Source organism: Somniosus microcephalus, chromosome 7, assembly GCF_052327205.1.
Source record: "Somniosus microcephalus isolate GS21.2 chromosome 7, FLI_Smic_1.0, whole genome shotgun sequence".
In the NCBI taxonomy this organism is placed as follows: domain Eukaryota; kingdom Metazoa; phylum Chordata; class Chondrichthyes; order Squaliformes; family Somniosidae; genus Somniosus; species Somniosus microcephalus.
Genome location: NC_140993.1, coordinates 265,434,747 through 265,461,143, shown reverse-complemented (window position 1 = coordinate 265,461,143; position 26,397 = coordinate 265,434,747). Strand labels below are relative to the sequence as shown.

The 26,397-nt window shown below is 44.1% G+C and overlaps 1 protein-coding gene across 2 annotated transcripts in view; it reads right to left on the bottom strand.

Moving 5' to 3' along the window:
• Positions 1-26,397, bottom strand: part of LOC147115297 (eukaryotic translation initiation factor 3 subunit E) — a 178,107-nt gene that overhangs the window by 54,601 nt on the left and 97,109 nt on the right. For both annotated transcript variants that reach the window (XR_015079108.1, XM_085993719.1), the window contains exon 10: positions 787-896. Coding sequence is in view for 1 of the 2 variants with exons in the window: in XM_085993719.1 (XP_085849845.1) it covers positions 787-896 (110 nt within the window). In the remaining variant the exon portion in view is untranslated. The remainder of the gene's footprint in view (positions 1-786; positions 897-26,397) is intronic.

Here is a 26,397-nt window from a genome sequence, read left to right as displayed (position 1 = left end):
TCTCGGTTAACCGGCAAAATTCAGGAGTAGGTTCAGGTAACTTTTATTACTTTTTTTACTCCATTTGTTGCTGTGCAAGGGCGTGGCTGCAGCTGTTGCTAAGCTACAGAGACGCTTGCAACTTGTGCCCATTGTTCTGAAGCTGTTGCTAAGCAACAGAGTTTGTTGCTTTATACGGAACCCTCAGCTCCGTATCTTTTACTATAGCGTTCAGTTATCCGGAATTTTTGATGAATCGGCACCACGTCGGTCCCGTCCGTGCCGGATTTAAAAAAAAGTTTCCTGTACATCTCTTAACTTTCTCCAGTTCTGACAAAAGGTCATCGACCTAAAACGTTAACTCTGTTTCTCTCTTCGCGGATGCTGCCTGACCAGCATTTTCTGCTTTTATTTCAGATTTCCAGCAGCCACACTATTTTGCTTTTGTATGTTTTTATTGCCTTGGGACATTTTGCTACATTAAATGAGCTCCAGTAAGTTGTTGTTCGAACAGTAGTAACATTCTCGGCTGTATGTATATGTTGGGAGCTAAAACTTACGTCTGAAAGCAAAGTTTATATGTGGAAGATTTCATGACCACTGCCCAATGCCCGTCAGTTAATTGGGAACCACATCAGTTGAGCTGCTCACTTAAAAAGGAGAATTCTTTCTCAAACACCATTAGACTGCCCATACTTAGGTTCTAACAGGACTTGTTTCTGGGGAATGACCAGCTGAAGCCCTCAATGTTTTGTTGCTGCAAGACTTTCCCTTTGTGAAAATTGTGCGATTGAGAACTGTCTGTACCTGATGCTGATGCACTGATGAATGCGGCAAAACGTCTCAAAAATGAAGAGACGGGCATTCTCGATGAAGTCCTCAAGACAGGCCACCAAGAAAAAGTCATTCACGAGCACCTGCAATGAGAATGAAAATGATCATATATACGTAGCAAATATCCAATCCCATACATTAAACTAGCAAGATATCGCCATTTGTTCCATACATCCAGCCCTTGCTGTGGTTATAGTAAGCTGCAATACATCCTAATGCTCTTAGAAGTAAATGATCCTCACTAGACAACATAGGGGGGAAAAAACACAATTAACATTCAATACAGCAACGTTGTGAACTGAAAGGTTTCAGGACACTGCAGAGTGTAGGTGACATGAATGGAAAAGCTGCCAGAGGTTAATGGTATAACCAGGCAAAAACAGATTTCAGCAGGTCTCTGAAGTTAGGAAACATAATTTGAGAGAGAGTTCTTCCCTTAGTGGGGTTATTGTTTAGATAAAGGATTCAAGTTTCCCACTTAAATCATTCTTTTACTGACTTGAACTTTGTTAAAATAAAAACTGATGCAGGTGGAAACTGAGCTGTTGTTAACAATACCCACTCAGAATCGTCACTTAGACTGGGATTACCAAATAAAACATCTAGCAGCAGGTGCAGTCAATATGCTCAGTGTCAGACCTGGTCAAACACCAACATATGAGATACCCGTTCACTGTAAAACACTTACATTGAGCAAGAGTAGATATCAACATTGTAACAATCCACAGGGGCTGTGCTTAATGTTCCCTCTCATTTTTTTTGCACTGAGCGGGCCAAACTCCTTTGAGCGCGACCTTTTTTGTCCGTGGGCAAATTTTACAATAACAGTTTTACAACGATAGCAACAGCAACCACTTAAAAGCATATATACAGTAATGCCATATTGTCACCCCACCATCTCAAATCATGAGACAATCAGACCAACTCCTGGATATCATGAAATCAGTTGGGTTTTTTTCGGTTTATAAAAGTTATTAGTGGCTATATTTAATCTTTAACATGTCACAGCTTACAAAATCTACATTACACATGTTAGAATTTGCTGTGTCAGGTGTCCCATCAAAGTTAATCACACCATCTCGGGGTCATTATCATACTATTATGATATGCTAATGTTGGAGACTAGTCAGGACAATGGTGGAGTAGAACAATACAGACGGTCGGGAGTCAACCCATGTGAGGTGTTAATGGCAGATTGGCCAGAACAACAGAGGCACCAAAACCAACACATTAGCAACTATTAGCAAGTTCACATTAACTATCTAAAATTGTCCAGGTCATCTCCTGGAACGTGGATTAGCAATTAAACCATGACCACCATTATGTCTTGCGGTTTGGAGAAAAGGAATCTCACTTCAACATACATTCTGGCCAAAGTCTCTCACGTCCCATGCCACCTCAATCAGGTTAGTCAGATACGATTTGACTTTAACTCCTCTTCTTCTTAGGCAGTCCCTCGGAACCGAGGATGACTTGCTTCCACATTAAAAATGAGTTTTCAGGTGACTGATGAGTCCAATGTGGGACCTACAGTCTCTGTCACAGATGGGGCAGATGGTGGTTGAAGGGGCGGGTGGGCGGGGTGCTTGGGTTGACGTGCACTTCTTCCGCTGTTTGCGCTTGGCTTCCGCTTGCTCCCGGCGAAGAGACTCGAGGTGTCTGGCGCCTTCCCAGATGCTTCTCCTTCACTTTGTGCGGTCTTGGGCCAGGGATTCCTAGGTGTCGGTGGGGATGTTACATTTTTTCAAGGAGACTTTGAGGGTGTCCTTGAAGCGTTTCCTCTGTCCACCTGGGGCTCTCTCGCCGTGCCAGAGCTCCGGGTAGAGCGCTTGTTTTGGGAGTCTCCTATCAGGCATGCGGACAATGTGACCCGTCCATCGGAGCTGATTGAGCGTGGTCAAAGCTTCGATGCTGGCCTGAGTAAGAACACCGACGTTGGTGCGCCTATCCTGCCAATGGATTTGCTGGATCTTGCGGAGGCAGCGTTGGTGGTACCTCTCCAGTGCTTTGAGGTGCCTGCTGTACATGGTCCATGTCTCTGAGGCATACAGCAGGGCGGGTATCATTGCTGCTCTGTAGACCATGAGCTTAATGCCGGGTTTGAGGTCCTGGTCTTCAAACACACTCTCTCAGGCGACCGAAGGCTGCACTGGCACACTGAGGGCGGTGTTGGACTTTGTCGTCGACGTCTGCACTTGTTGACAGTAGGCTCCCGAGGTGTGGATTTTAACAAATCCGTGCTGGCTGTCCCTTATTAATCCATCTGAACCACAGAAGCAGATTTAACGTCTCATCCCAAAAACAAATAGACTGGATATTATTGGTAGAAGGAAAGCACGTGATGAACTAAATTACTTATTCTTTAAGTTTTCTTATTATTACACCAGACATTAGCAATAACTTTGATTCCAACAGTTGTTGGAAGGTGGTGAGAAACTAAAGCTGGAGTTACCATGCACTCGGCGTAAACATAAACCCGTACGAGATTCATGCCTCACACCTTTAGTACCCTCAATTGTCTCTCAGGTTATACCACCACTTTTTCATTGAAGTGCACCCAAAACCACTTTCCATGGGAGGAAAACCGGCTGTAGAACTGCGTCCTAATTTAAGATTAAAAAGTGCTTCCCTTTCCTTTCCACTCCCGCCTTGGTATTGTTCAGCTTTAATCAGACACTCACTCACACCAACATTTCCAGTTCAGGATCGTCTTCTTGGGTTACACATCCACAGCTCACCTTCGTCTGCATTACACCACATGAATTGAAACTTTAAAAAAAAGTTTTGCCTGAAGAGGTTCACCAAGACACTCGCTGTCTAGAGATCGGGATAATTTATTATAAATAGTTAATCTAAAAATAAATATATTCCAAATACAACATAATAAAAATATAACTGTATTCCCTTTCCTGCCTGGCACGCATATTGAGGTCCTCAACTTCTCAACTTTCTCCGATTGGCTACCGTGGTGTGTTGTTCCAAAGTGCGGCCAGAAATTGCCAGTCTGTGCGGTGCGGCTTCAGGAAACAGCAGGGGCGAGTGCAAGCCTCGGCAACAAGTCACCGAGTGTGCATCTCAGGCCCCGAATCAGCGCCGCTGGGCCTAGTGGGCGTACGGCAAGGGCCCCGGAACCATTAAATCGCCGCTCCAGTGTCTCCCCCATCCTAGCTGCCGCCTCCCGCTTTCTTCAACTGTTTCCACCGAGTCCGACTCGGTTTCTCTCGTTCGAGAATGCACCGCAGCACTGGGGAAGCATGCGCACTCTCAATGGGGAAATCAGCGCGGTGGATAGAGCGGTTGCTGGAGCGCAGAGAATTGCGGGTCCTGCGGCCGCCATTAGTCAACAGCAGTCCGAGATAATGCTGGCCGGGTTCCAGGCTCTCTCCAAACGACGTTCCAATTCCGATCGATGCTGAGGGTCCCGGGCCATTCTCTCAGCGCTATGATTTTTACCCGCTCGCTCAGTTTTGGGCCCCTCCCCCCGCTCCAGCTCACTGCGCGGCCTGTGACTTTAAGCACGCAGGAGCTTACAGATCCTTTAGAGGGAACATAGGCTGTGCTGCAGGAAAAATTGAGTTATGGCGTCTTCCAACCTGGGAATGGTGGGAGGAGAAGGGGAACGTTAGATATACAAAAACCCGGATGGCTCTGTGGGGAGATGTGCTCAGACATGTGCTGCAGTTTATTAGTTACGACATAATTCCGCATTCCATTGCATTTTGGTGTTTCTTCAATATCCTTGGGTGAAGTCACGGCCCCAATTAATTGCCTGGTTACCTTACATTGCACCTCTTGTCTGTTGCCCAGTAATCTTAGTGAAGGGGCTCTGCTCTGCTCCTATCTGTGGTTCGCTGGATACGGGCATGTGTTAGCTGCCTCTGACCAGCTTTCTTTTCATGTCACACACCCTGCATCTCATCAAACTGCACCCAGTCATTGAAGCCAATTGTGATCTCATGCTGATGGATGAAATTATGGCCGAGCAGGAAAGCAGCCAACAATTTCTCAATAGACCACCCTGACTGTATTTTTCCTCCCAGTATTCTAATTTTGTGTCAACTAGCCCAGCGGGTTGAGTGCTCATACGAGTTGCAAGGGCTCGGCCTACATAACGCCTGATCAACCCCGAAATATTTTGTGAAAGTTCTGCCTTCGAGTAGGGCTGTTAACTCAAAGGGCAGTAGCCTGAAACGTTCACTATCTGTTCTCTCCCCGATGCTAACTGACGCGCTACGTACTTCCACCATTTTCAGCTTTCGTTTCAGATTTCCAGCACCTGCAGTTTTTAAGTCCATCATTACAGCTGTGAATTGCCCATTATTAATTCAAGTCAAGTCATCTTCTTCCCCGAAAGTGGCAAATAAATTTGAATCCTGTTGTTCTGGCCATGTCTGATTGGTGGTGGTTTTATATTGGTCCAGTCTCCTTGGAAATCCCTAAAAATAGTCATTGCTCTTTCCAGATGCCAACATTCCCAGTCACGCTGGATCGTTAAAACGGGAATGTTTGAAAAACAAAATCACAAAGTCCAGTTTGTCAACCCTTTATCCTACCATAAACTTGGTTATTCAACACACAAACATTCATCGATTATAGTTGCTGAACGGTATCAAAATACATTTGCTCATTTTCCATTATAAAATGCCCATGAGATTCCAAATCAGAAGAAATTAAAATGTCAAATTCCTGAAACCACGTTCGTCATGAATATTTAAAATGTCACTGTAAGCAAAAACAGTTCTTCAAGTCAGTGAACCACAGTAGCTTGGAACAGCCTTTTCAAGGTCTTGTCTATCCACCCAGTGTGGTTTAAAAACAAAATGAAACAAGGAAGTTTCTCTGGCTTGACTATCTTAAAGACTAGGCTGGGCAGGCTCTCTCAGACCCACATCTTCAGCCTTTGATCTTTCTCAGAACTTCTTAATGGGGTTTCTACCTGTTCGCAAAACAGATCCTTCCGAGAAGGGAATTTAGAATATTCTGCTTTACAAATGTACAAGAAAAACGTGCATTTTATAGGAGTCAGCCTTGGATCAGAGGCAGAATTCTTGCCCGAGTCGGCAGGTTGTGGATTCAAGCTCCAAGCCAGGGACTTGGGTACATAACCGAGGCTGACACATAGAAACATAGAAGATAGGAGCAGGAGTAGGCCATTTGGCCCCTCGAGCCTGCTCCGCCATTCAATGAGATCATGGCTGATCATCCAAATTCAGTACCCTGTCCCTGCCTTTTCCCCATATCCCTTGATCCCTTTAGCTTTAAGAAATATATCCAACTCCTTCTTGAATATATTTAATGAATTGGCCTCTACTGCCTTCTGTGGTAGAGAATTCCACAGGTTCACCACGCTCTGGGTGAAGAAATTCCTCCTCATTTCTGTCCTAAATGGCCTACCCCTTATCCTTAGACTGTGACCCCTGGTTCTGGACTCCCCGACCATCGGGAACATCCTTCCTGCATCTAGTCTGTCTAGTCCTGTTAGAATTTTATAAGTTTCAATGAGATCCCCTCTCATTCTTCTAAACTCCAGCAAGTATAAGCCCAATTGACCCAATCTCTCCTCATACGTCATTCCTGCCATCCCAAGTATCAGCCTGGTGAATCTTCGCTGCACTCCCTCCATGGCAAGAACATCCTTCCTCAGATAAGGACATCCTTCCTCAGATAAAGATGTGAGTGCAGTACCGAGGGGGTGATGCATTGTTGGGAGATGCCATCTTTCAGATGAGACATTAAACTGAGGCCTGGCTTCCCTTTCAGTGTGGATGTAAAAGATCCCATGGCACTATCTGAAGAGGTGCAGGAGAGCTTTCTTAGTGTCCTGGCCAACATCTACCCTCCAACCAATACCACCAAAATAAAAAATATTTCATCGACGCTGAAACACTTTGGGACATCCTAAGGTTGTAAAAGGTGCTATAGAAATTCAAGTGCCTGGTTATAAATTCCCACGGTGCTTCAAAGGCATAATCACAAAAAAATTCCATCCAAGGGGAAAAAGAGTTTGAACCAGATGAATGCGACATCTGAGCCCCTGTCACTAGGGCAAGAGTAGTAAACTGCTGCAAACAGCAGCAGTATTTCAGATTGTCCAGATTGGTCAAAAAGCCGTCACTTAAGGTGTTGGGCTGCACTAATGGAAGCCATTGTTTGTTATTTTCGTAGGGACAAACCTAGTCCAGTAGGCCAGGCAAAATCAATTCTTGGGCACCAAAACCACTTCATCCAATTAGCCATCTTTTTGGATTTTTTTTCTAGGGATCATTATCAATCGTGTTTAGGAGAGTCATTGCTGGCCACAACTGCCACAGAGCATTGTAGGTAGTTTTAACTCAGAGTCCAAGGGCTCTGCTTATGGCCATGCTGTTGGTTAGTAGTCACCAGAACTGGTTTCAGTTGGGATCGGGCGTTAGTCCTGCCTTAAGGAGACTACATCAGTTTGATGCTTCAACTACTTTAGTGGCCTATGTTCCAGTATTAGTAGATACCGTAGTGATGACAGAATCCAGGGATTGAGTAGTCATGTGCTACAAGTGGAAGCAGATTGTGCAAGTACATCGGGATACTCGAGCAATTCATCATGGCCTTCGCAGCTAATGGAGGACTCGACTGGTTGAGGGTAAAATGCAGATACTGGTGCAAAAATCTGAAAATCAAAAAGCCTTACCAACATGCTGTGTTTGCAGCATTTTCTGTATTTTGTTTCAGACAGGGGACCTGTTGGTCGCTATGGTTCACTGCCACGGCATGGGGTGCATGCACCCATTCTGTTTTTGCTTTAAATGCGCATCTCAAATATCCAAGCTTTGTTGTTGTTATGGACTTTGGCACAAGGAATCACATTGAATTTGATGGGAAAACTGAAGGAACAACACTGAAAATTTAAATTCATTTTTGTTGCCCAAAATTGCGCTCCAAAGAAATGTATGTACTGGCGCACCAAGTCTATATGAATTATTGCGAGGTCGAAAATATTTGTTTATTCAGAAAAATTCTGGTTTCCTTCATTGTCATCTATCTCTCATCATTTGTCAAGTATTTTTAGAATACCTTATCACAAACAGGCCTTTGATTGATCGTACATGTGCAGATTCGACACCAGGTTAAGTCGGTAGTGTATCATTGTCTGGTAAAATGGTAGGGGCCCAAAACCGAACCATAGCACCGGAGTCCAAGCAAGGCAAACACTGGCCCCATCAGCATCTGCCGTAATTTATTACTATCCACAGCCCGTGTGGCAGCAAAAACATAAAAACACAGAAGATAGGAGCAGGAGTAGGCCATTCGGCCCCTCGAGCCTGCTGCGCCATTCAATGCGATCATGGCTGATCATCTAAATTCAGTACCCTGTCCCTGCTTTCTCCCCATACCCCTTGATCCCTTCAGCCTTAAGAAATATATCTAACTCCTTCTTGAATATGTTTAATGAATTGGCCTCTACTGCCTTCTGGGGCAGAGAATTCCACAGGTTCACCACTCTCTGGGTGAAGAAATTCCTCCTCATCTCTGTCCGAAATGGCTTACCCCTTATCCTTAGACTGTGACCCCTGGTTCTGGACTCCCTGACCATCGGGAACATCCTTCCTGCATCTAGTCTGACTAGTCCTGTTAGAATTTTATACGTTTCAATGAGCAAACTCCTCTCCACCCCCTCGCTCAGCCATGGCTCAGTTGATAGCAGCACCCTTGCCTCCAAGTCAGAAAGTCGTGGGTTCAAGTCCCACTCCAGAGACTTGAACACAAAAAAAAAATCTAGGCCGACAGTTCAGCGCTGTACTGACTGAGCGCGGCACTGTCGGAGGTGCGTCTTTCGGATGAGACGTTAAACCGAGGCCCCATCTGCTCTCTCAGGTGGATGTAAACGATCCCATTGCACGATTTCGAAGAGCAGCGGAGTTCTCCCTGGTGTCCTGGGCAATATTTATCCCTCAATCAGCATCACTAAAAACAGATTATCTGCGTGAGTAGAGGAAATAAGGGGAAACTGTTTCTACTGTGAGGAGGGTCGGTAACCAGAGGACGCGGATTTAAGGTCATTGGCGAAAGAATCCGAGGGGAGATGAGGAGGATCTAATAGCAACTTTCAAAAGGGAATTGGACATATGCCCGAAGAGGAACATTTTTCAGGGCTATGAGGATAAAGCCGGGCAGTTATCCTCAGTGTCCTGGCCAATATTCATCCCTCAATCAACATCACTAAAACAGATCACCTGGTCATTACAACATTTCTGTTTGTGGGACCTTACTGTGCGCAAGTTGGCTGCCACATTTCGTACAACAGTGGTTACACTTCGAAAGTACTTCATTGGCTGTAAAGTGCTTTGGGACATCCAGAGGTCGTGAAAGGGGCTACAGAAATGCAAGTCTTTCTTCTTCTTTTGATTTGAGCAGTCCATTTGTTTAGCATTGAGCTAGAGCAAATAAGGATGATGCTTGCTTGCACTGACAATTTACCCAGGTCACAAAGAATCAATCGATAAAGCAGCTCTCAGTAGAATTTTGATATATACAAGAGAGAAAAAAAAGTTGCATACAACCAGGAAGAAATGATCGCATTAGCTACAGTGTGCAGGATAATGGAATAAGTAGCTCAATGGAAACAGGCCAGAATACCTAATGACTCGATGCAGCATGTACTGAATAAATAATTGTCATTTTATTACAGTATTCCAGTACTGCACTATTTATGGCACTATAAAACTAAGTCCAGCATAAGGTATTTTAATAATTCTATAAGGGGTAAATATTGCACTCATTTTCAATAGATTCCAAATAAAACATTCAATCTAAATATCACCAACAGCACCGTACACATGGTTGACACACTGCAAACACGTTTCTTTTTAAGTGAACCACTTCACTGGAAGGTTAAGTAGTTTTGGCAAGTCATTTGGTGCAGCAAAAGTTGCCCAAGATCGTGAGCTGCTGCAGAATGCCCTTCCCTTGCAAGAGCAAATCAGTCCCGGTCAGTTCTGTGCCTTTGACAATTTAATTTTGATTGGGGGCTTGTTTTAAAGTGCTGGTGTCCCATTTCTCTCAACCCAAGAGTAAGCGAGGGTCTGTGAGCAAGTGGTTAGCTTATCAGCACTGCTTAAGATTAGTTTGAATTAAAAGTGATAGCGAGCAAGGCAAGGGTGCCTGCGGACTTCAAGAACAACTGTTGCAGTAACCAGCTGGCCCTAGATTCAAGATTTAGCTGCTCCCTGGCAATCAGGAAGCAGGAAGATAAGGCCAAGGCTGTGCCCAGTAACAGACAGGTGCTTTCTCCTCAGTGGTCACGGTTTCCTCAGGAAGGTCCATCTGCTTTTGAACTTGCTCTTCCAGCATGCCAATGCACCACTTGTATCGCTGCATCACTAGGTGATCTGTAGGAGGGAAGCTGCAGAAGGACATCTTGATCACAGTGCTGTCCTCCAATTGGTGCTGAACCTCGACTGGAATGCCATGCCATAGCAGCTTTCAAGAGTACCTCGTGTTCAAAAGATCGCCTGGAGAAAATGTGTGGCGAGTCTGCAAAGCCATTTTTTTTTTTTTTATTTGTTTTATGGAATGTGGGTGTCGCTGGCAAGGCCGGTATTTATTGCCCATCCCTAGCTGCACTCGAGAAGGTGGTGGTGAGGCGCCTTCTTGTACCGCTGCAGTCCGTGTGGTGAAGGTACTCCCACAGTGCTGTTAGGGAGGGAGTGCCAGGATTTTGACCCAGCGATGAGGAATTGGCGATATACTTCTAAGTGAGGATGGTGTGTGACTTGGAGGGGAACTTGGAGGTAGGTGGTGGTGTTCACAGGTGCCTGCTGCCCTTGTCTTTCTAGGTGGAAGAGGTCACGGGTTTGGGAGGTACTGTCGAAGAAGTCTTGGCAAATTGCTGCAGTGCATCTTGTAGATGGTACACACTGCAGCCACGGTGCGTCGGAGGTGGAGGGAGTGAATGTTTAAGGTGGTGGATGGGGTGCCAATCAAGCGGGCTGCTTTGTCCTAGATGGTGTCGAGCTTCTTGAGAGTTGTTGGAGCTGCACTCATCCAGGCAAGTGGAGAGTATTCCATCACACTCCTGACTTGTGCCTTGTAGATGGTGGAAAGGCTTTGGTTACTGCAAGATGTGGTGACTGGCACCTGCTCCTCTCTTCTCACACCTCAACTCCAAGCTCTATTTTTGAACAGTTGCAATGAGCCAACAGTAAGCAGCTAGTAACTACCTTGACTGTTAGGTGGGCTAACAGGTGGAACGCTGATGCTTTAAACAGGCTGGTTAAACTTCAAGTACTGGAGAGTGGCGACACCGGCGAGGGATGGAGTGCTGAGTGTTGGCATCGTAGAACATGCCAATGCCACTCATCTCTTGCACCACCAATTTTTACAGCCCATACAATGACCATTTTTGAATAAAAGGACATCTGCAGCAAAAAAAAGACACCTGATGCCAGTCCCTTGAGTGTCCCTAATTTACAGGTTTCACTGTTTCTCTGTGGTACAAGCTAAGGAGCTGGGACATGCAAACCGAGATGCTGCAGTGCCTCTGCCAGGAGGCAGCGAGTTGGGATGAAAACAACACTGCGATATTGGTAGGCAAAAACAGGTGTTGCCAGGGGCCCAGCTTTTCACTGCAAATATAAACCACATCGATTTGGGAATAGTGAGGAGTGCATGCAAGTGTGCAGATGATAAGCCAACAGGTATAACGAACGGGTCAAGGAGAGAACAGAAAGTTACGTAAAGTGAGTAAGCTGCGTGATGGCAGATGCCATTTTAACGTTACCAAGTGTGGAATAGTACGCGAGACGCAATGGGAATAGGAATACTGTGCAAGTAGGAGAGTACAAGAACAAAGGGATTTAAGGATCCAGCTTCACAAGTCAATAAAACGAACTGGCAGGTATTAAAAAGCAGTGGAAACAAAGTAGTTGTGAGAGACCAAGAATTATTCCCATATCAGAGCTCCCGCTGCAAGGTTGTTATGCAGTAATGATATCCTCCTGCCAGTGGAGGCACTGCAGCATCTCAAGTTTGCATGTTCTAGCTCCTCCGTCTGTACCAGAGAAACTAGATGCTTCAGCTAACTCTACTACTGTGATTCTCAAATTGCTGTCAGTTTTGCTGCAACCATCATAAATATAAAATTCAATGACTTGGAAAAATAAGGACAGAATTTGAGACTTTAAAATGGGCACTGAATTCTATCTGCATGCCTTACTCCAATTATCGCCTGCCCTGCACCCCAGCTTCACCCAAAGACTATTTTTTTGGTCTTCACCCCCCAAATGCAATGTCACAGGAGATCAGCTCGCAATTAGGCCGGTTAAAGGTGAATCCACGAAAGTGGAATGCAATGCTGCATCAGGACATTAATACAGAACCACTAAGATCTTGAAAATGGAGTTGGATATTTACTTGGGTAGCAACTATATTAAAAGGGTATGGAGAAAGGGCAGGGATTTGGAAGAAAACAATATCTTGCATGACTAACGAGTGAAAGAGGAGGCTGAATGGGTTCAACGGCCCACTCTGGTTCCCACATATAACTGAACAGATCATTTCACATTTTTTGGGTCTAATTTTGGATAAATACTACCAAATGCCTTTGGTTTTAACCATCCATAAATAGACGAGTGCATGCTCACTGGTACAGTCGCTGCTGAAATAACTACAAAGTGTGAATGAATAGCTGCCAGCATTTAACATTGTGCACAAAGGATACAATTGTTATGACATTACTCTGCAACAGTCAAGACAAAGATTAAAATGCCCAAATAATCAAACAAAGACTTTAAAGTACTTTCAAAACAAAAAATTACATGCTTGCGCATCACGGCCATTTATTTTTTGGCAGCTACCTAAAAGTGAATGAACAGAAACACTATTTTGTCTAAGTGAAGAGAGGCTCGGATATGAATCAACCCATATCCACAAAATACCACTCACCCCACATGAAGGCGCAGACGTGAATCAAGCTCCCAGCTACACAGTGATCATTTGCAGCACTGAACTTTAGAAATCTGCTTACAAACACCACAGGGAATTTGAGAAACAACCATTAATCTACCTGATTCACTTAGCTCTTTCACTCATTTTTGGACAAGGAGAATCATGAAACCATTATTTTTTTCCCTTTCATCTTTTGCCAGCGTATTAATTAGTTATTATAATTAAAATCAGCTGAATTCAGCACAAGTTGGAGCATCAATTATGCTGAATTAAAATAGAAAAAGCATCAATCACTTTCTTGCTTCAGCCTACATTGCATTTACATTTTCTCCCAGACTGCACATTCAAGATTAAGTAGATTTGCTTTCTGGGCACAACAAAGTAACCACATTATCCTCAATCGTGGTAACTATTCTTCGTATGCAAACAGTAGTACAGTAAACTCTTTTGTATCCGACACCAACGGGACCAGGATGGTGCCGGTTGATCAAAAATTCTGGATAACAGAGAGGTAGGCAATTTTTAACAAAAAAAATAAAAACCACCGACTAACTCGGCCACCACGGGAAACTCAGACTCGGAAAAGCGAAAAATGGATGGATTCGGCAAGATTACCGGTTATCTATTTTGCCGGTTATTAAAGAATTCCGAATGATTAAGTGCCGTTTAAACAAGAGTTTACTGTATTTTACTGATATCGTGATAATTGAGATTGGTTTCTTTTTCCCCTAATCTGTGTGTAATGTTATCTGTGCATCACCAGTATACATGACTTCATCAGGCTTGGATTGATTTTAGGAAGTACAAAATAGATCATCTTTCTGTAGTTGGAAGGGCAGTAATCAGGAAAACAATGCTTTTCCCACTTTCCTCTCCTCCTCACGCAGAGTACATTTCCACAGGTGCTGGCAGCTCTTCACTATCCCACCCAAATGGCTCCAACACAAGAGTCGTCATATTGGAATATGACACTGTTATCAACTGACATCAACAACAGAAGAGACAAGTATCCCGTATGACAGCGTGGTAAGGTAAGACGTCTGAGGGGCAAGTGGACGGACTACCCAAGACGCAAGGGCCAAAATCAATAGCAACCGTAAGTATCTGGAAAGTGTAACTGGTCTGAAGCTGAATTTTGAACGTTCAGTGTTAAAGAAGGTTTAGACCTCCTGAATTCCTTTTAAAAACTTCTGCGTTTCTAATTGTAGGAACGAGCTGAAAGCACAGTCAGATCTTCACACTCCTGCCAGCACTGCCCAAGCTATACAAAAAGCTTCATAAAATGCATAGGTAAACTCAAAAAACACAGTTGAAGGCCAGTAACTGCTCTCCATGTGTTGACATACAGCCCTCGGGCTATGCTTTCTCTCATTTGATGGTATAATCTCTCTAATAACAAGACCAGCAGCAGCAGTATAACTTGAGCACAACAGACTGAGACAGAGTAACAGGGAGAGAAGTTTTGAATCATTTTAACGTTTTATGATCTCTCCTGAATTTTGTTCACGTGTATAACTATATCAGTGTTTGATTGCTCGTGGGTGCACTTCGCATTTTGTTGGTCCTTCGATTGCGAAGTTTGAAAGGTGCAGTCTGATGCCGAGCCAGTCGTACCACTTCCAAAAGCAGTTCCGCGAGAATACGGCAGCGAACTGGCTGTTCCCGAGACCACACTCATGTATGTTCCCTATTTCTGAAGAGCTGGCATTGGGAAAAGAAGCCTCGTCCTGTGCTGTAATTTCCATTCCAGTTTACAATGCACAGCAGTGCCAATACATCAAAAATTAATTCGTTGAAAATGATAGACAAGACCTACAGGTCCATCCAACTCATCATTATTTTATAAGCCTTGATGATCAAATCACCCGAAGTCTACTCTTCCCGACACAGCTCTTTGAGCCATCTGGGTAACTCAGAGGTTTTTGTGGTCGTCCTCTGCACCCTTTCCAAAGCCTCAGTATCCCACACCATGTGAGATGACCAAAATTGGGCACAGTGTTTATACTGAGGCCTAACCAAGGTCTTGTACAAGGACAAGAAGAGAAGACTGAGGGGTGACCTGATAGAGGTCTTTATATTATGAAAGGGTTTAATAGGGTAGACGTAAAGATGATGTTGGGGGGGGGGGGGGGGGAAGAAAGAGTCCAAAACTATGGGCCATAAATATAAGATAGTCACTAATAAATCGAATAGGGAACTCAGCAGAAACTTCTTTACCCAGAGAGGTTAGAATGTGGAACTCGCTACCACAGGTGCATTTATGAGGGAGAAAGGAATAGAGGGATGTGTTGAGGGGTTAGATTAAGAAGGGTGGGAGGAGCTTGTGTGGAGCTTAAAGACCAGCACAGATCTATTGGGCTGAATGGCCTGCTCCTGTGCTGCAAATACTTTGTAAAGTGGTATGCTTTGCTTCATAGTGAATTGTCCTATGAATATACCAAAGAACCCTGTTCGCTTTGGATATAGCTTTACAGCTCTAGAACCTTAAGAGATTGACAAGTTTACATAGGCAGTTCCCATTAAAAATATGGATACAAGAAATTATAATGGTAATCTAAAAGTCAAGGCAAAATATATGATTTGAAAATGGGGACTTGTGTGCTGTGGTTCAATTGCCCCTGCCCTTGAACCCTGGTTCAGCTCAAGATGGCAGGTCTTGGCTCCCTTTGTACATTACTACAAGAGATCGACTACTTGCAAGTTGTTATTAGAATACGGTTGTTAACAATCCAAGAATTTCACTGCAACACAATCACATGAAGCTAATTTGAAAAAATAGAATTGAATATTGTTTGGATAGCCAGTAACACGATACTGCAGGGAGCACAAATCAATAATGCCTTAAACATTAATGGCCTGTTGGTCTCTACACGTTTAGTTACACCAAACAGCAATATACGGCTTTTAAATAAAGCAAGGCACACAAAGAAAATGAATTTGGTGGTTCTATACGTTTAACAAAGGCATTTTTTACCCCTGCAGTAGAGTTTCTGCCCTGCTTACAAAATGCTAGACTCTCACTCTGGGAAATCAACTACCTGCAGCAACAAGAAGCATATATGGTTTTTAATAGTGAACAGAGACTAGCTGTGGTACGCTCCTCCAATTCTGGCCTCTTGAGCATCCCCGATTTTAATCGCTCCACCACTGTGCCTTCAGCTACTAGGGCCCCAAGCTCTGGAATTCCCTCCCTAAGCCTCTCCGCCTCTCCCCCCTCCTTTAAGACGCTCCTTAAAACCTACCTCGGTGACCACCTTTCACAATATCTCCTTATGTGGCTCAGCGTCAAATTTTGACAAATAGCGCTCCTGTGCAGTGCCGTGGGACGTTTTACTACATTAAAGGCGCTATATATAAATGCAAGTTGTGGTTGCTGGATGGAAACAATGGGACAAGGAAATATCTCTACAACTTTGACGGCAAATTTAAATGTAGACCTGACAAGTATCTATCAATGCCACACCACCACATGCAACACATGCAATCACTAAAAACACCTAATTTGTTTGAACTATTGAAAATCTTCTGAATTTAATTTTGCCCCTTAAAGTCTTAGTGGAGAAAAACCAGAAGTACACCCCGCACTTCATAAATCATTGCAGACCAAGTACTGTACGCATACTATTTCCCAGTTGAGTGCAATAAAATAAGAATCTAGGTGCAAATGTGTCAGAAATTTGAAACAATGTCAAAATACAAGATAGCAAGCTTTACTGGTAAGGTACAGTAAATGTTACATAGATTCCACTCAGTTAATAACTACACAAGACCTGGCTTTATAATCAAGATTAGATAAATCTTTTCAAAGTAGTGCTCTAACTGATGACCATTGCTTCACACTATTTGACACTCTGTACGCCATCACAGCACAGATGCGAGCGACTCTCCAGCAATCCTCCAAATAGCTTTCCAACATCTCACTTGGTTAACGTGCCAAGAAAGAACTTGCATTTATATAAGGAAACTTCGCGATATCCGGCACCGACGGGACCGGCGTGATGCTGATCTATGAAAACTTCCGGACAGACCAGCGCTAATGTTGAAGGATACGGAGGTTTTCATCTCCGTATCTGACAACAAACACTGTTGCTTAGCAACAGCCTGTAAACAGTCGGCCCGTACCTTGGAAGCGTCTCTGTAGCTTAGCAACAGCTTCAGAGAGGCTTTCCAGAGACTGACTTTTTTTCTTCTCCTAGCATTTTTTTTTAAACAGAGAAAAAAAACCTAACAAAACGGCTTCTGATTTCTGCCGTTAGATCGAGGTTTCCGGACATACAACTTCCAGATAAACCAAAGTTTCCTGTAGTGCCTTTCACAACCGTGGACTTCCCAAAGTACTTCATAGCCAATGATCAGCAAAGTGATGGAAGGTGTCGTCAACAGTGCTATCAAGCGACACTTACTCAGCAATAACCTGCTCACTGATGTTCAGTTTGGGTTCCGCCAGGACCACTATGCTCTAGACCTCATCACAGCCTTGGTCCAAGCATGGATAAAAGAGCTGAATTCCAGAGGCGAGGTGAGAGTGACTGCCCTCGTCATCAAGGCAGCATTTGACTGAGTGTAGCATCAAGGAACCCTAGTAAAATTGAAGTCAATGGGGATCAGGGGGAAAACTCTCCACTGGTTGTGGTTGTTGGAGGCCAATCATCTCAGCCCCAAGACATCGCTGCAGGACTTCCTCAGGGCAGTGTCCTAGACCCAACCATCTTCAGTTGCTTCATCAACGACCTTCCCTCCATCACAAGGTCAGAAGTGGGAATGTTCACTGATGATTGCATAGTGTTCAGTTCCATTCGCAACTCCTCAGATAATGAAGCAGTCCGTGCCGCAAGATCTGGATAACATTCAAGCTTGGGTTGATAAGTGGCAAGTAACATTTGCACCACACAAGTGCCAGGCAATGACCATCTCCAACAAGAGAGAATATAGCCACCTCCCTTTCACATTCAACGGGATTACCATCGCCAAATCCCCCACCATCAACACTCTGGGGGGGGGGGGTCACCATTGATCAGGAACTTAACTGGACCAACCACAAATACTGTGGCTACAAGAGCAGGTCAAAGGATGAGTATTATGCGGCGACTGACTCACCCAGGCTTCCCAAAGCCTTGCGACCATCTACAAAAAAGAAAAAGACTGCTCTACAAGATGCACTGCAGCAACTCTCCAAGGCTGCTTTGACAGCACCTCCACCGCCGAGAAGGACAATGGCAGCAGGCGCACAGGAACACCATCAGTTCCAAGTTCCCCTCCAAGTTACACACCATCCTGACTTGGAAATATATCGAAGCTCCTCCATCGTCGCTGGGTCAAAATCCTGGAATTCCCTCCCTAACAGCACAGTGGGAGTACCTTCACCACACGGACTGCAGGGGTTAGGATGGGCAATAAATGCTGGCCTTGCCAGCGACGCCCACATCCCGTGAACAAACAAAAAATAAAAAGCCAATGAGGTACTTTAGAAGTGTATTCACTGTTGTAACATAGGAAATGCGGCAGCCAATTTGCACACAGCAAGCTCCCACAAACAGCAAGGAGATAAATTCTTGGCAAGTAAAATCGAGGAAAACCCAAAGATGTTTTATAAATATATTAAGACTAAGAGGATAACTGAAGAAAGGGTAGGGCCTATTAGAGATCATGAGGGTAATCTGTGTGTGAAGGCGGGAGACGTCGGTAGGGTTCTTGATGAATACTTTGCATCTGTTTTCACAAAGGAGAGGGGCGAAGCAGACACTGCTATCAGAGGGGAGGAGTGTGAAATATTAGATTAAATAAACATAGTGAGAGAGGAAGTATTAAGGGGTTTAGCAGCTTTAAAAGTGGATAAATCCCCAGGCCTGGATGAAATCTATCCCAGGCTGTTAAGCAAAGCAAAAGAGGAAATAGCAGAGGCCCTGACTATCATTTTTCAATCCTCCCTGGCTTCAGGTGCAGTGCCGGAGGACTGGAGGACTGCTAATGTGGTACCGTTGTTTAAAAAGGGAGAAAAGGATAGGCCGAGTAATTACAGGCCAGTCAGCCTAACCTCGGTGGTGGGAAAATTATTGGAAAGAATTCTGAAGGACGGATAAATCTTCATTTAGAAAGACACGGATTAATCAAGGATAGTCAGCACGGACTTGTTACGGGAAGGTCGTGTCTGACAAAACTTGATTGAATTTTTTGAGGAGGTAACAAGGAGGGTAGATGAGGGTAGTGTGTTTGATGTAGTGTATATGGACTTTAGCAAGGCTTTTGATAAGGTTCCACATGGCAGACTGGTCACGAAGTTAAAAACCCATGGGATCCAGGGCAAAGTGTCAAGTTGGATTCAAAACTGGCTCGGAGACAGGAAGCAGAGGGTAATGGTTGATGGGTGTTTTTGTGACTGGAAGGCTGTTTCCAGTGGGGTTCCGCAGGGCTCATTACTAGGTCCCTTGCTTTTTGTGATATATAACAATGATCTAGACTTGAATATAGGGGGTATGATTAAGAAGTTTGCAGATGGTACTAAAATCGGCTGTGCGGTTGATACTGAAGAAGGAAGCTGTAGACTGCAGGAAGATATCAATAAATTGGTCAGGTGAGCAGAACAGTGGCAAATGAAATTCAATCCGGAGAAGTGTGAGGTAATGCATTTGGGGAGGGCTAACAAGGAAAGGGAATACACATTAAATGGTAGGACACTGAGTAGTGTAGAGGAACAAAGAGACCTTGGAGTGCATGTCCACAGATCCCTGAAGGTAGCAGGCCAAGTAGATAAGATGGTTAAGGCGGCATACGGAATGCTTGCCTTTATTAGCCGTGGCACAGAATATAAGAGCAGGGGGGTTATGCTTCCACTGTATAAAACACTAGTTAGGCCTCAGCTGGAGTACTGCGTGCAGTTCTGGTCACCACATTACAGGAAAGATGTGATTGCACTAGAGAGGGTACAGAGGAGATTTACAAGGATGTTGCTGAGAGTAGAGAATATTAGCTATGAGGAAAGACTGGATAGGCTGGATCTGTTTTCCTTGGAACAGAGGATGCTGAGGGGAGACCTTACTGAGGTGTATAAAATTATGAGGGGTCTAGATAAAGTGGATAGAAAGGATCTATTTCCCTTAGCAGATGGATCAAAAACCAGGGGGCACAGATTTAAAGTATTGCGGGAAGGTTTAGAGGGGATTTGCGGGGAAATTTCTTCACCCAGAGGGTTGTGGGGGTCTGGAACTCACTGCCTGAAAGGCTGGTAGAGGCACATTTAAAAACCACATTTAAAAAGTACTGGGATGTGCACTTGGGATGCTGTAACCTGCAGGGCTACGGACCAAGAGCTGGGAAGTGGGATTAGGCTGAATAGCTCTTTGTTGGCCAGCGTGGACACGACGGGTCGAAATGGCCTCCTTCCGCGCTGTAACTTTCTATGATTCTAAATGAGCAGATAGTCTGTTTTTAGAGATGCTGGTTGAGGGATAAATATTGGCCAGGACACCGTGAAGAACCCCCCTGCTCTTCTTCAAAATAGTGCCATGGGATCTTTTACGTTCACCCAAGAGGGCAGACGGGGTCTCGGTTTAACACCTCATCCAAGACAGCACCTCAGACAGTGCAGTAATCCCTCAGTACTGCACTGGGAGTGTCAGCCTTGATTATGTGCTCAAGTCTCTGGAGTGGGACCTGAACCCACGAACCTCTGATTCAGGGGTGAGAGTGCTACCCACTGAGTCATGGCTGACGTCAAATCCCCAGGTTCAGCTTCCAGACCAGGCTGACCTCAACCAAGTAGCAATAGGAGTGCTACAACTGGAGTCAGCGTGTCTGGGTTTGGGGCAGGGTATTAGTCAGTTGTGGTTTCAGCATCGGTTGCTGGACGTGATTGTGTATGGGCATGATGGGATTGGCTACAATGCTCCTTGCCACTGAATTAGCAGTGGATGCGGTGTAGGCACACATGAAGGATGACCACTTGGACAAGGTGTTGGAAGGCACACAACACTTAAAACGAAAAGCAAAATACTGCAGATTCTGAAATCTGACAAAAAACAGAAAATACTGGAAACTTTCAGCAGGTCAGGCAGCATCTGTGGAGAGAGGAAGGTCGGGTCAGCGTTTCAGGTCAATGACCTCTTGTCAGAGCCTGGAGACGTTACATTAAGGTTATCGACCCGAAAAATTAACCTTACCTTCATCTCTCCACAGATGCTGCCTGAAAGTTTCCTGTATTTTCTGTTTTTATTTCACATATCAGCCTCTGGAGTATTTTGTTTTTTGTTTTACTGACAAAATCATATCCCAGCAAGGAGTCAAAAGCTTCAGGACAGGTGGAGAGCAGGACAGGGCAGGTGGAGAGCAGGGCAGGGCAGCTGGAAAAATCACAATCTCATGATGCAATGAAAACAAAGCCAAGGATGGGACATGTTTTACTTGGGCACCTGAGGCTACTGAAGCCAACTGTATGTAAGTAAAGGGGAACACTCCAACAAAACGCATCCAGAAGCAGTCCTGACTTCTTGTAAACTAGATTATTGCTCTAGCCAACAAGTCATGTTGTCTCAAACTGGTCGTAAATATTTCAAACAAAACTGGGGCGTTAGCCGTTTGCTAATCACAAGATATAAAACACAGCATCTAGATGTCCAATCAATGGTGGCCTCAACAAAGTGAAATGGCATCCAGCAGATGGAAATAGGCTAAATAACAAACCAAAAGCAGTACATATGACTTGGACAGCATTCAAGGTCACTGCAATACGATAATAGTAATTGCATTGAAAACTGAATGTCATTCTCAAATAAAAACTGAATCATATAATAAATGCATGGTGTGACATTTAAGACTGAAATCCAGTTCTGTTTGTGTTTCTAAAACCACTTTGATGAGGATGCCATTTGATAGCGATTCAATTACTGCCTTTGCATCTCACTGTTGGCCGTCATCCTGTATATACCATTCCATTCCTTCCATAAGTGTTATTTATGGCAGTAAAATAAGTGCACCATTACTTTTACTTTTCTATCGCATGATACAGCAGCATGCCAAAAGGGCAGCCTGTACATATTAAATGGAGAAAAATATTTGGCGAGGTGTATTTTACAAAGCTGTAATATAATGTAATGTAATTTAGCATAATACAATGCATAAAATGCTTAACTTTACTAGAACTGCGCCACAATAATACAGCCTTTAATACTAAGTACAGAAGTACCTAATTACAGAACTCAAATAATTCAACTCGCAGCTTCTAGAACTGGCATTCCTAATAAGTGTTCTCAATAAGGGGAGAAAAATGACTCGCAGCATTCAAAATATTTCTCTTGTGTAACACGTGCTGGTGACTTAACATCTCAGATTTCTCCTCTCCCCTCAACCCTCACTCTCCCCCTGCCATTCACTGCATCAATGTCTCTCAGTCCCTGCAATCATTTTCCAACAAACTCTACATCACTCACGTTAATCCCATAGTTATTCGAAAAATACTCAAATATCTTAGAGAGTGCAGTGCCATGAATGTGACCTGCTCATGCACGATTCACACTGGGCCTTGGAGTGGAAAAAATACTTCTATACCAAATTGGACATGAAGGTGTCTTTGTGGCAAGTATGAACCAGCTTTGATAAGCTTAAATCGGAAATGAGGAGGATTTTCTTCTCGGAGGGTCGTGAATCTTTGGAATTCTCTGCCCCAGAGAGCTGTGGAGGCTGGGTCATTGAATATATTTAAGGTGGAGATAGACAGATTTTTGAAAGGTAAAGGAGTCAAGGGTTATGGGGAGCGGGCAGGGAAGTGGAGTTGAGGTCAAGCTCAGATCAGCCATGATCTTATTGAATGGCGGAGCAGGCTCGAGGGGCCGAATGACCTCCTCCTGCTCCTACATCTTATGTTCTTATGTTGATACTCGTAGCAGCAAGGATCCTCTTCTAGCAGGCTTGTCTCAAGCTTGGAGCAGGCTTCATACTTCATTGAGTTGTGCAGTAATGAAGGTTTGATGGGATTGGCTCACTGGGGAAAATCCGTTGTACCCAACAAAAACTTTTTAAGCCAACAGCTGCCTCTCTCCATGGGATGGTGACAATGTTACAAGCTGTATGTGGCAGCTGAGAAAATGAGCAAGTGCAGACATTAGATTTTGCAGTATCTACAATCCTGGTATATTAAATCGGAGGACCAAAAGACTAACTTTCTATCCATTTAGTATGGTACAGGAAACTTTGTGTTATCCGGAGGCTAAGTGTCTGGCAAGCTCGAGTCACCGGCAAAAATCAGGAGCCGTTTTGTTAGGTTTTTTTTTCTTCTTCTCGTGGCTTTTTTTTCCCCAAACAGTCAGGCTCTGGAAAGTCTCTCTGAAGCTGTTGCTAAGCTACAGAGATGCTTCCAAGGTACGGGCCGACTGTTTAGAAGCTGTTGCTAAGCAACAGTGTTTGTTGTCAGATACGGAGATGAAAAGCTCCGTATGCTTCAACATTAGCGCTGGTTTGTCCGGCAGTTTTGAGGGAACGGCAACAGCTCGGTCCCGTCGGTGCCGGATAGCACAAAGTTTCCTGTACAAGGTTATATAACACTATTTAAAAATCTTTTTTTTTTTTAAAAAGCAGTCCATCTTCAATAGACTCACTGCTGTCCAACCCAAGCTTATTCAAACAAACCATAACTAATCTTTAAACTACACTGAAAAGAGATCCCTCCCCCCTGGCACTGCAGGCTTTTATCAGGGGGGGTGGGGGAGGGGTGCGTGAGGCTAAGTCTGGGTGTGCAACTTGAGAAAGACTGATGACATGGGGATGTAGGAAGGATGCTCCTGATCAGTGCAGTTACAGCACAGTTGAAGCACATTTGATTCTGGCCAATTTGTGCTACTAATTTTGCCAACACCCTGTGACTATGATGAAGTCAGAGTAAATTCATGGAGATAATTCAAAATATACCGGATTGGTAGTAGTGGCAGAAATGCAGCCTTTTGGTTCAAATGGTCAACAGGCCACTTGGGCATGACAATTCATGACATCCTAGTCTCTTCCCTCCCACCCCCACAACCAACAGTTTTTACTACTACCCACCCATTCAATGCAAGATGATATAAAGCAGGGGCTTCTAAATTATGGCCAGGGTTCATCATGCCCAGGCAATTTGCAGTTAAATTTCTTAAGTCCTGGTCAGTCCTGTTTCAATTCAATGGCCGTGAAGGTTTGGAAAGGCATCTTTTTAATATCGGAGACACACTCAGCAGGTCAGGCAGAAGTGTTCGGGTGAAGGGTCCACACTTGAAACGTCAAATCATCTGCTCACTCTCCAGAGGCTGCCTGACCCGCCAAGCAGGTTCTCCTTTTGTTTCACGTTTCCAGCATCCATCATTTTTATTTCCTTCTTAGTGCTGCTGGGTAATTGGCAGATAAATCAGAACACCTGTATCCGTGCAAAATAAATGACGCATTTGCAGAAGAACAATATAGGAAGTATTTTGGTTTTAAGCAAATGCTGTGAATCCACCGTGGAAAAGGAGGGCCAAAAAACATTCTAATGTAAATAATTCTGGCTAAGAGGTGCAATGTTACTTGTATCTTGAGCTAGTTTTGTAAAGTGGTAAGTAGACTGCACTGCAAGCATATTTCCGATGCTGGCATCTTTCGGTCTTGGTCAGGTATGTAATATTTGTACCTCGAGAAGTTGAGAGATAATTACTGGCATGTTTAGGTTGCAGGGGACTGTAAATGAAATTTGTCAAAGAGCAGCTGGAAATATCTGCAGCCAGGTGAAAATTGCAACAAACTTCCCAGACTTCAGACAGGTCTCCTGGGGAAACTCCTTACAGGCATTTAGAACATGCAATGACCAATTTTATGGGCAAGTTGACTTTAACAATTTTTCATTTTCAGAATTACTTTTTTAAAAATCTTTTGTTGCATCAAAAAACATACTGCAGGACCCTGATTACTCAGAGCACCACCATTGGAGATCGACTAGGATTTCTAAGTTTAAATTGTAATCATGTTGACTTTGGTTTAACCATGAATTAACTCCATCAGGCTGGCACATCATTTAGTTGACTTTCCTCTTGGGATGTAATATACAACTACACATCAATGACTGCATTTTCACAAAATTGCAAGTACTTGTGCCTTGTGCGTACAGAACTGTCAAACATGTTCTATATTTAAAACTCTTAGTTCAGTTTTTTGAAATGGAACCCAACTGCTGTCATACAGTGACCAGAATCACGACTGTATAATGTTACAGATTTATAATCAGAGTCATTGGGTCAAAATCCTGGAACTCCCCTAGCTGACAGCACTGTGTGAGCACCTTCACCACACCGACTGCAGCGGTTCAAGGCAGCGGCTCACCACCACCACCTTCTCAAGGGCAACGAGGGGTGGGCAATAAATGCTGGCCTTGCCAGCGATGCCCACATCCCGTGACGGTGGAATAAAAATTCCCTCTTTATTACATGAGACTCCAGGGTTTTAACCAGTGTTTCGGGGGCCCATTTGTGAGATTCCATTCACTTAGAAATCCGACCACTGGTTTTGGGCGATGGAGTCACACGGAATTACAGGATTGTCCAAGATTACTACTGGGGTTTTAGGGATTACGTTGCGTGACCCCATCCATTGTAGTAAAAGTGCAAACCAGCTTGTTACAGTACACCAGGTTTGATGGTTCAGATGAAGTTTAATGGTTTATAAATGCATCCAATTACCGTCAAGCCCATAATAGATGAATTATTTTGTTACATTAGGTAACGTTGTCATTGAAAATTTTAAATGCAATTCACGCTAACTTAATCTCCAAATATTCAATCCAATTTGCTCCCCAACTCAACTCCTTAGACATCTTTCCCATCTCTCTCCCCTTGTTCAAAAGATTGACCTTGAAAGTACCATGCAAGAGAAGTCGAGCAACAAAGCTCTCCACTTGGACAACAACCTTGATGAAGTGAAATGCCTCAGTCTGCATCCCATATGTGCAGTGGGTTTTGCCAAGCCCCCAGCAGATTGCTGGTAGGAGAGCAATTCTTGGCGCCTAAACGAAGCATTCAGCTCACCACAAACCCAGCTGAACCTACACATCCTACTGATGAACATGTAAATGGAGCCAACTAAATACAGCAGCACTGGATACCATATTTCCACTCATCTACTCTCCCAGTCTCAGATTTATAGTAAAAGGTATAAAAGCTATTTTGCTGAATCTTCTACTGGGTCGAGGGGAAGGCTGTCAGTGTTGGAAACGGAATACATTTTCCACGTAGATAAAACTCTGCCAGAAAGCGTACAGGTCCGACTCAGAGTAAAGCTCCCCTAACCTTGGCCCCACAATGTGCCTTGGCTCTAATCACAGACCACTCCTCCCTATCAATGAACCAGTGTGAATTGTTTTAATTGCCATTCCAGCCATTCTTATGACCAGAGTGGCAGCCTGTAGCAAATAGTGGTCAGTTTGGTCTCGTTGGCCCATGTCCATCATAAGCTGGCTTCACTACCCTGGCTCACAGCATGTCGGACCCCTAAGACCGCGGTTCTCAAATTATTTTGGTTGAAGGACCCCTTTTCAAATGGATTAGTAATCACGTACCCCCATCTAAATTATTATTGGACCCCCATCTAAATTATTATGTATGGATACTGTACCAGGATCTTCTGACAATGAATTGCAATATAGCTATTGTGGCATTTACAAAACGGGAATCTCTC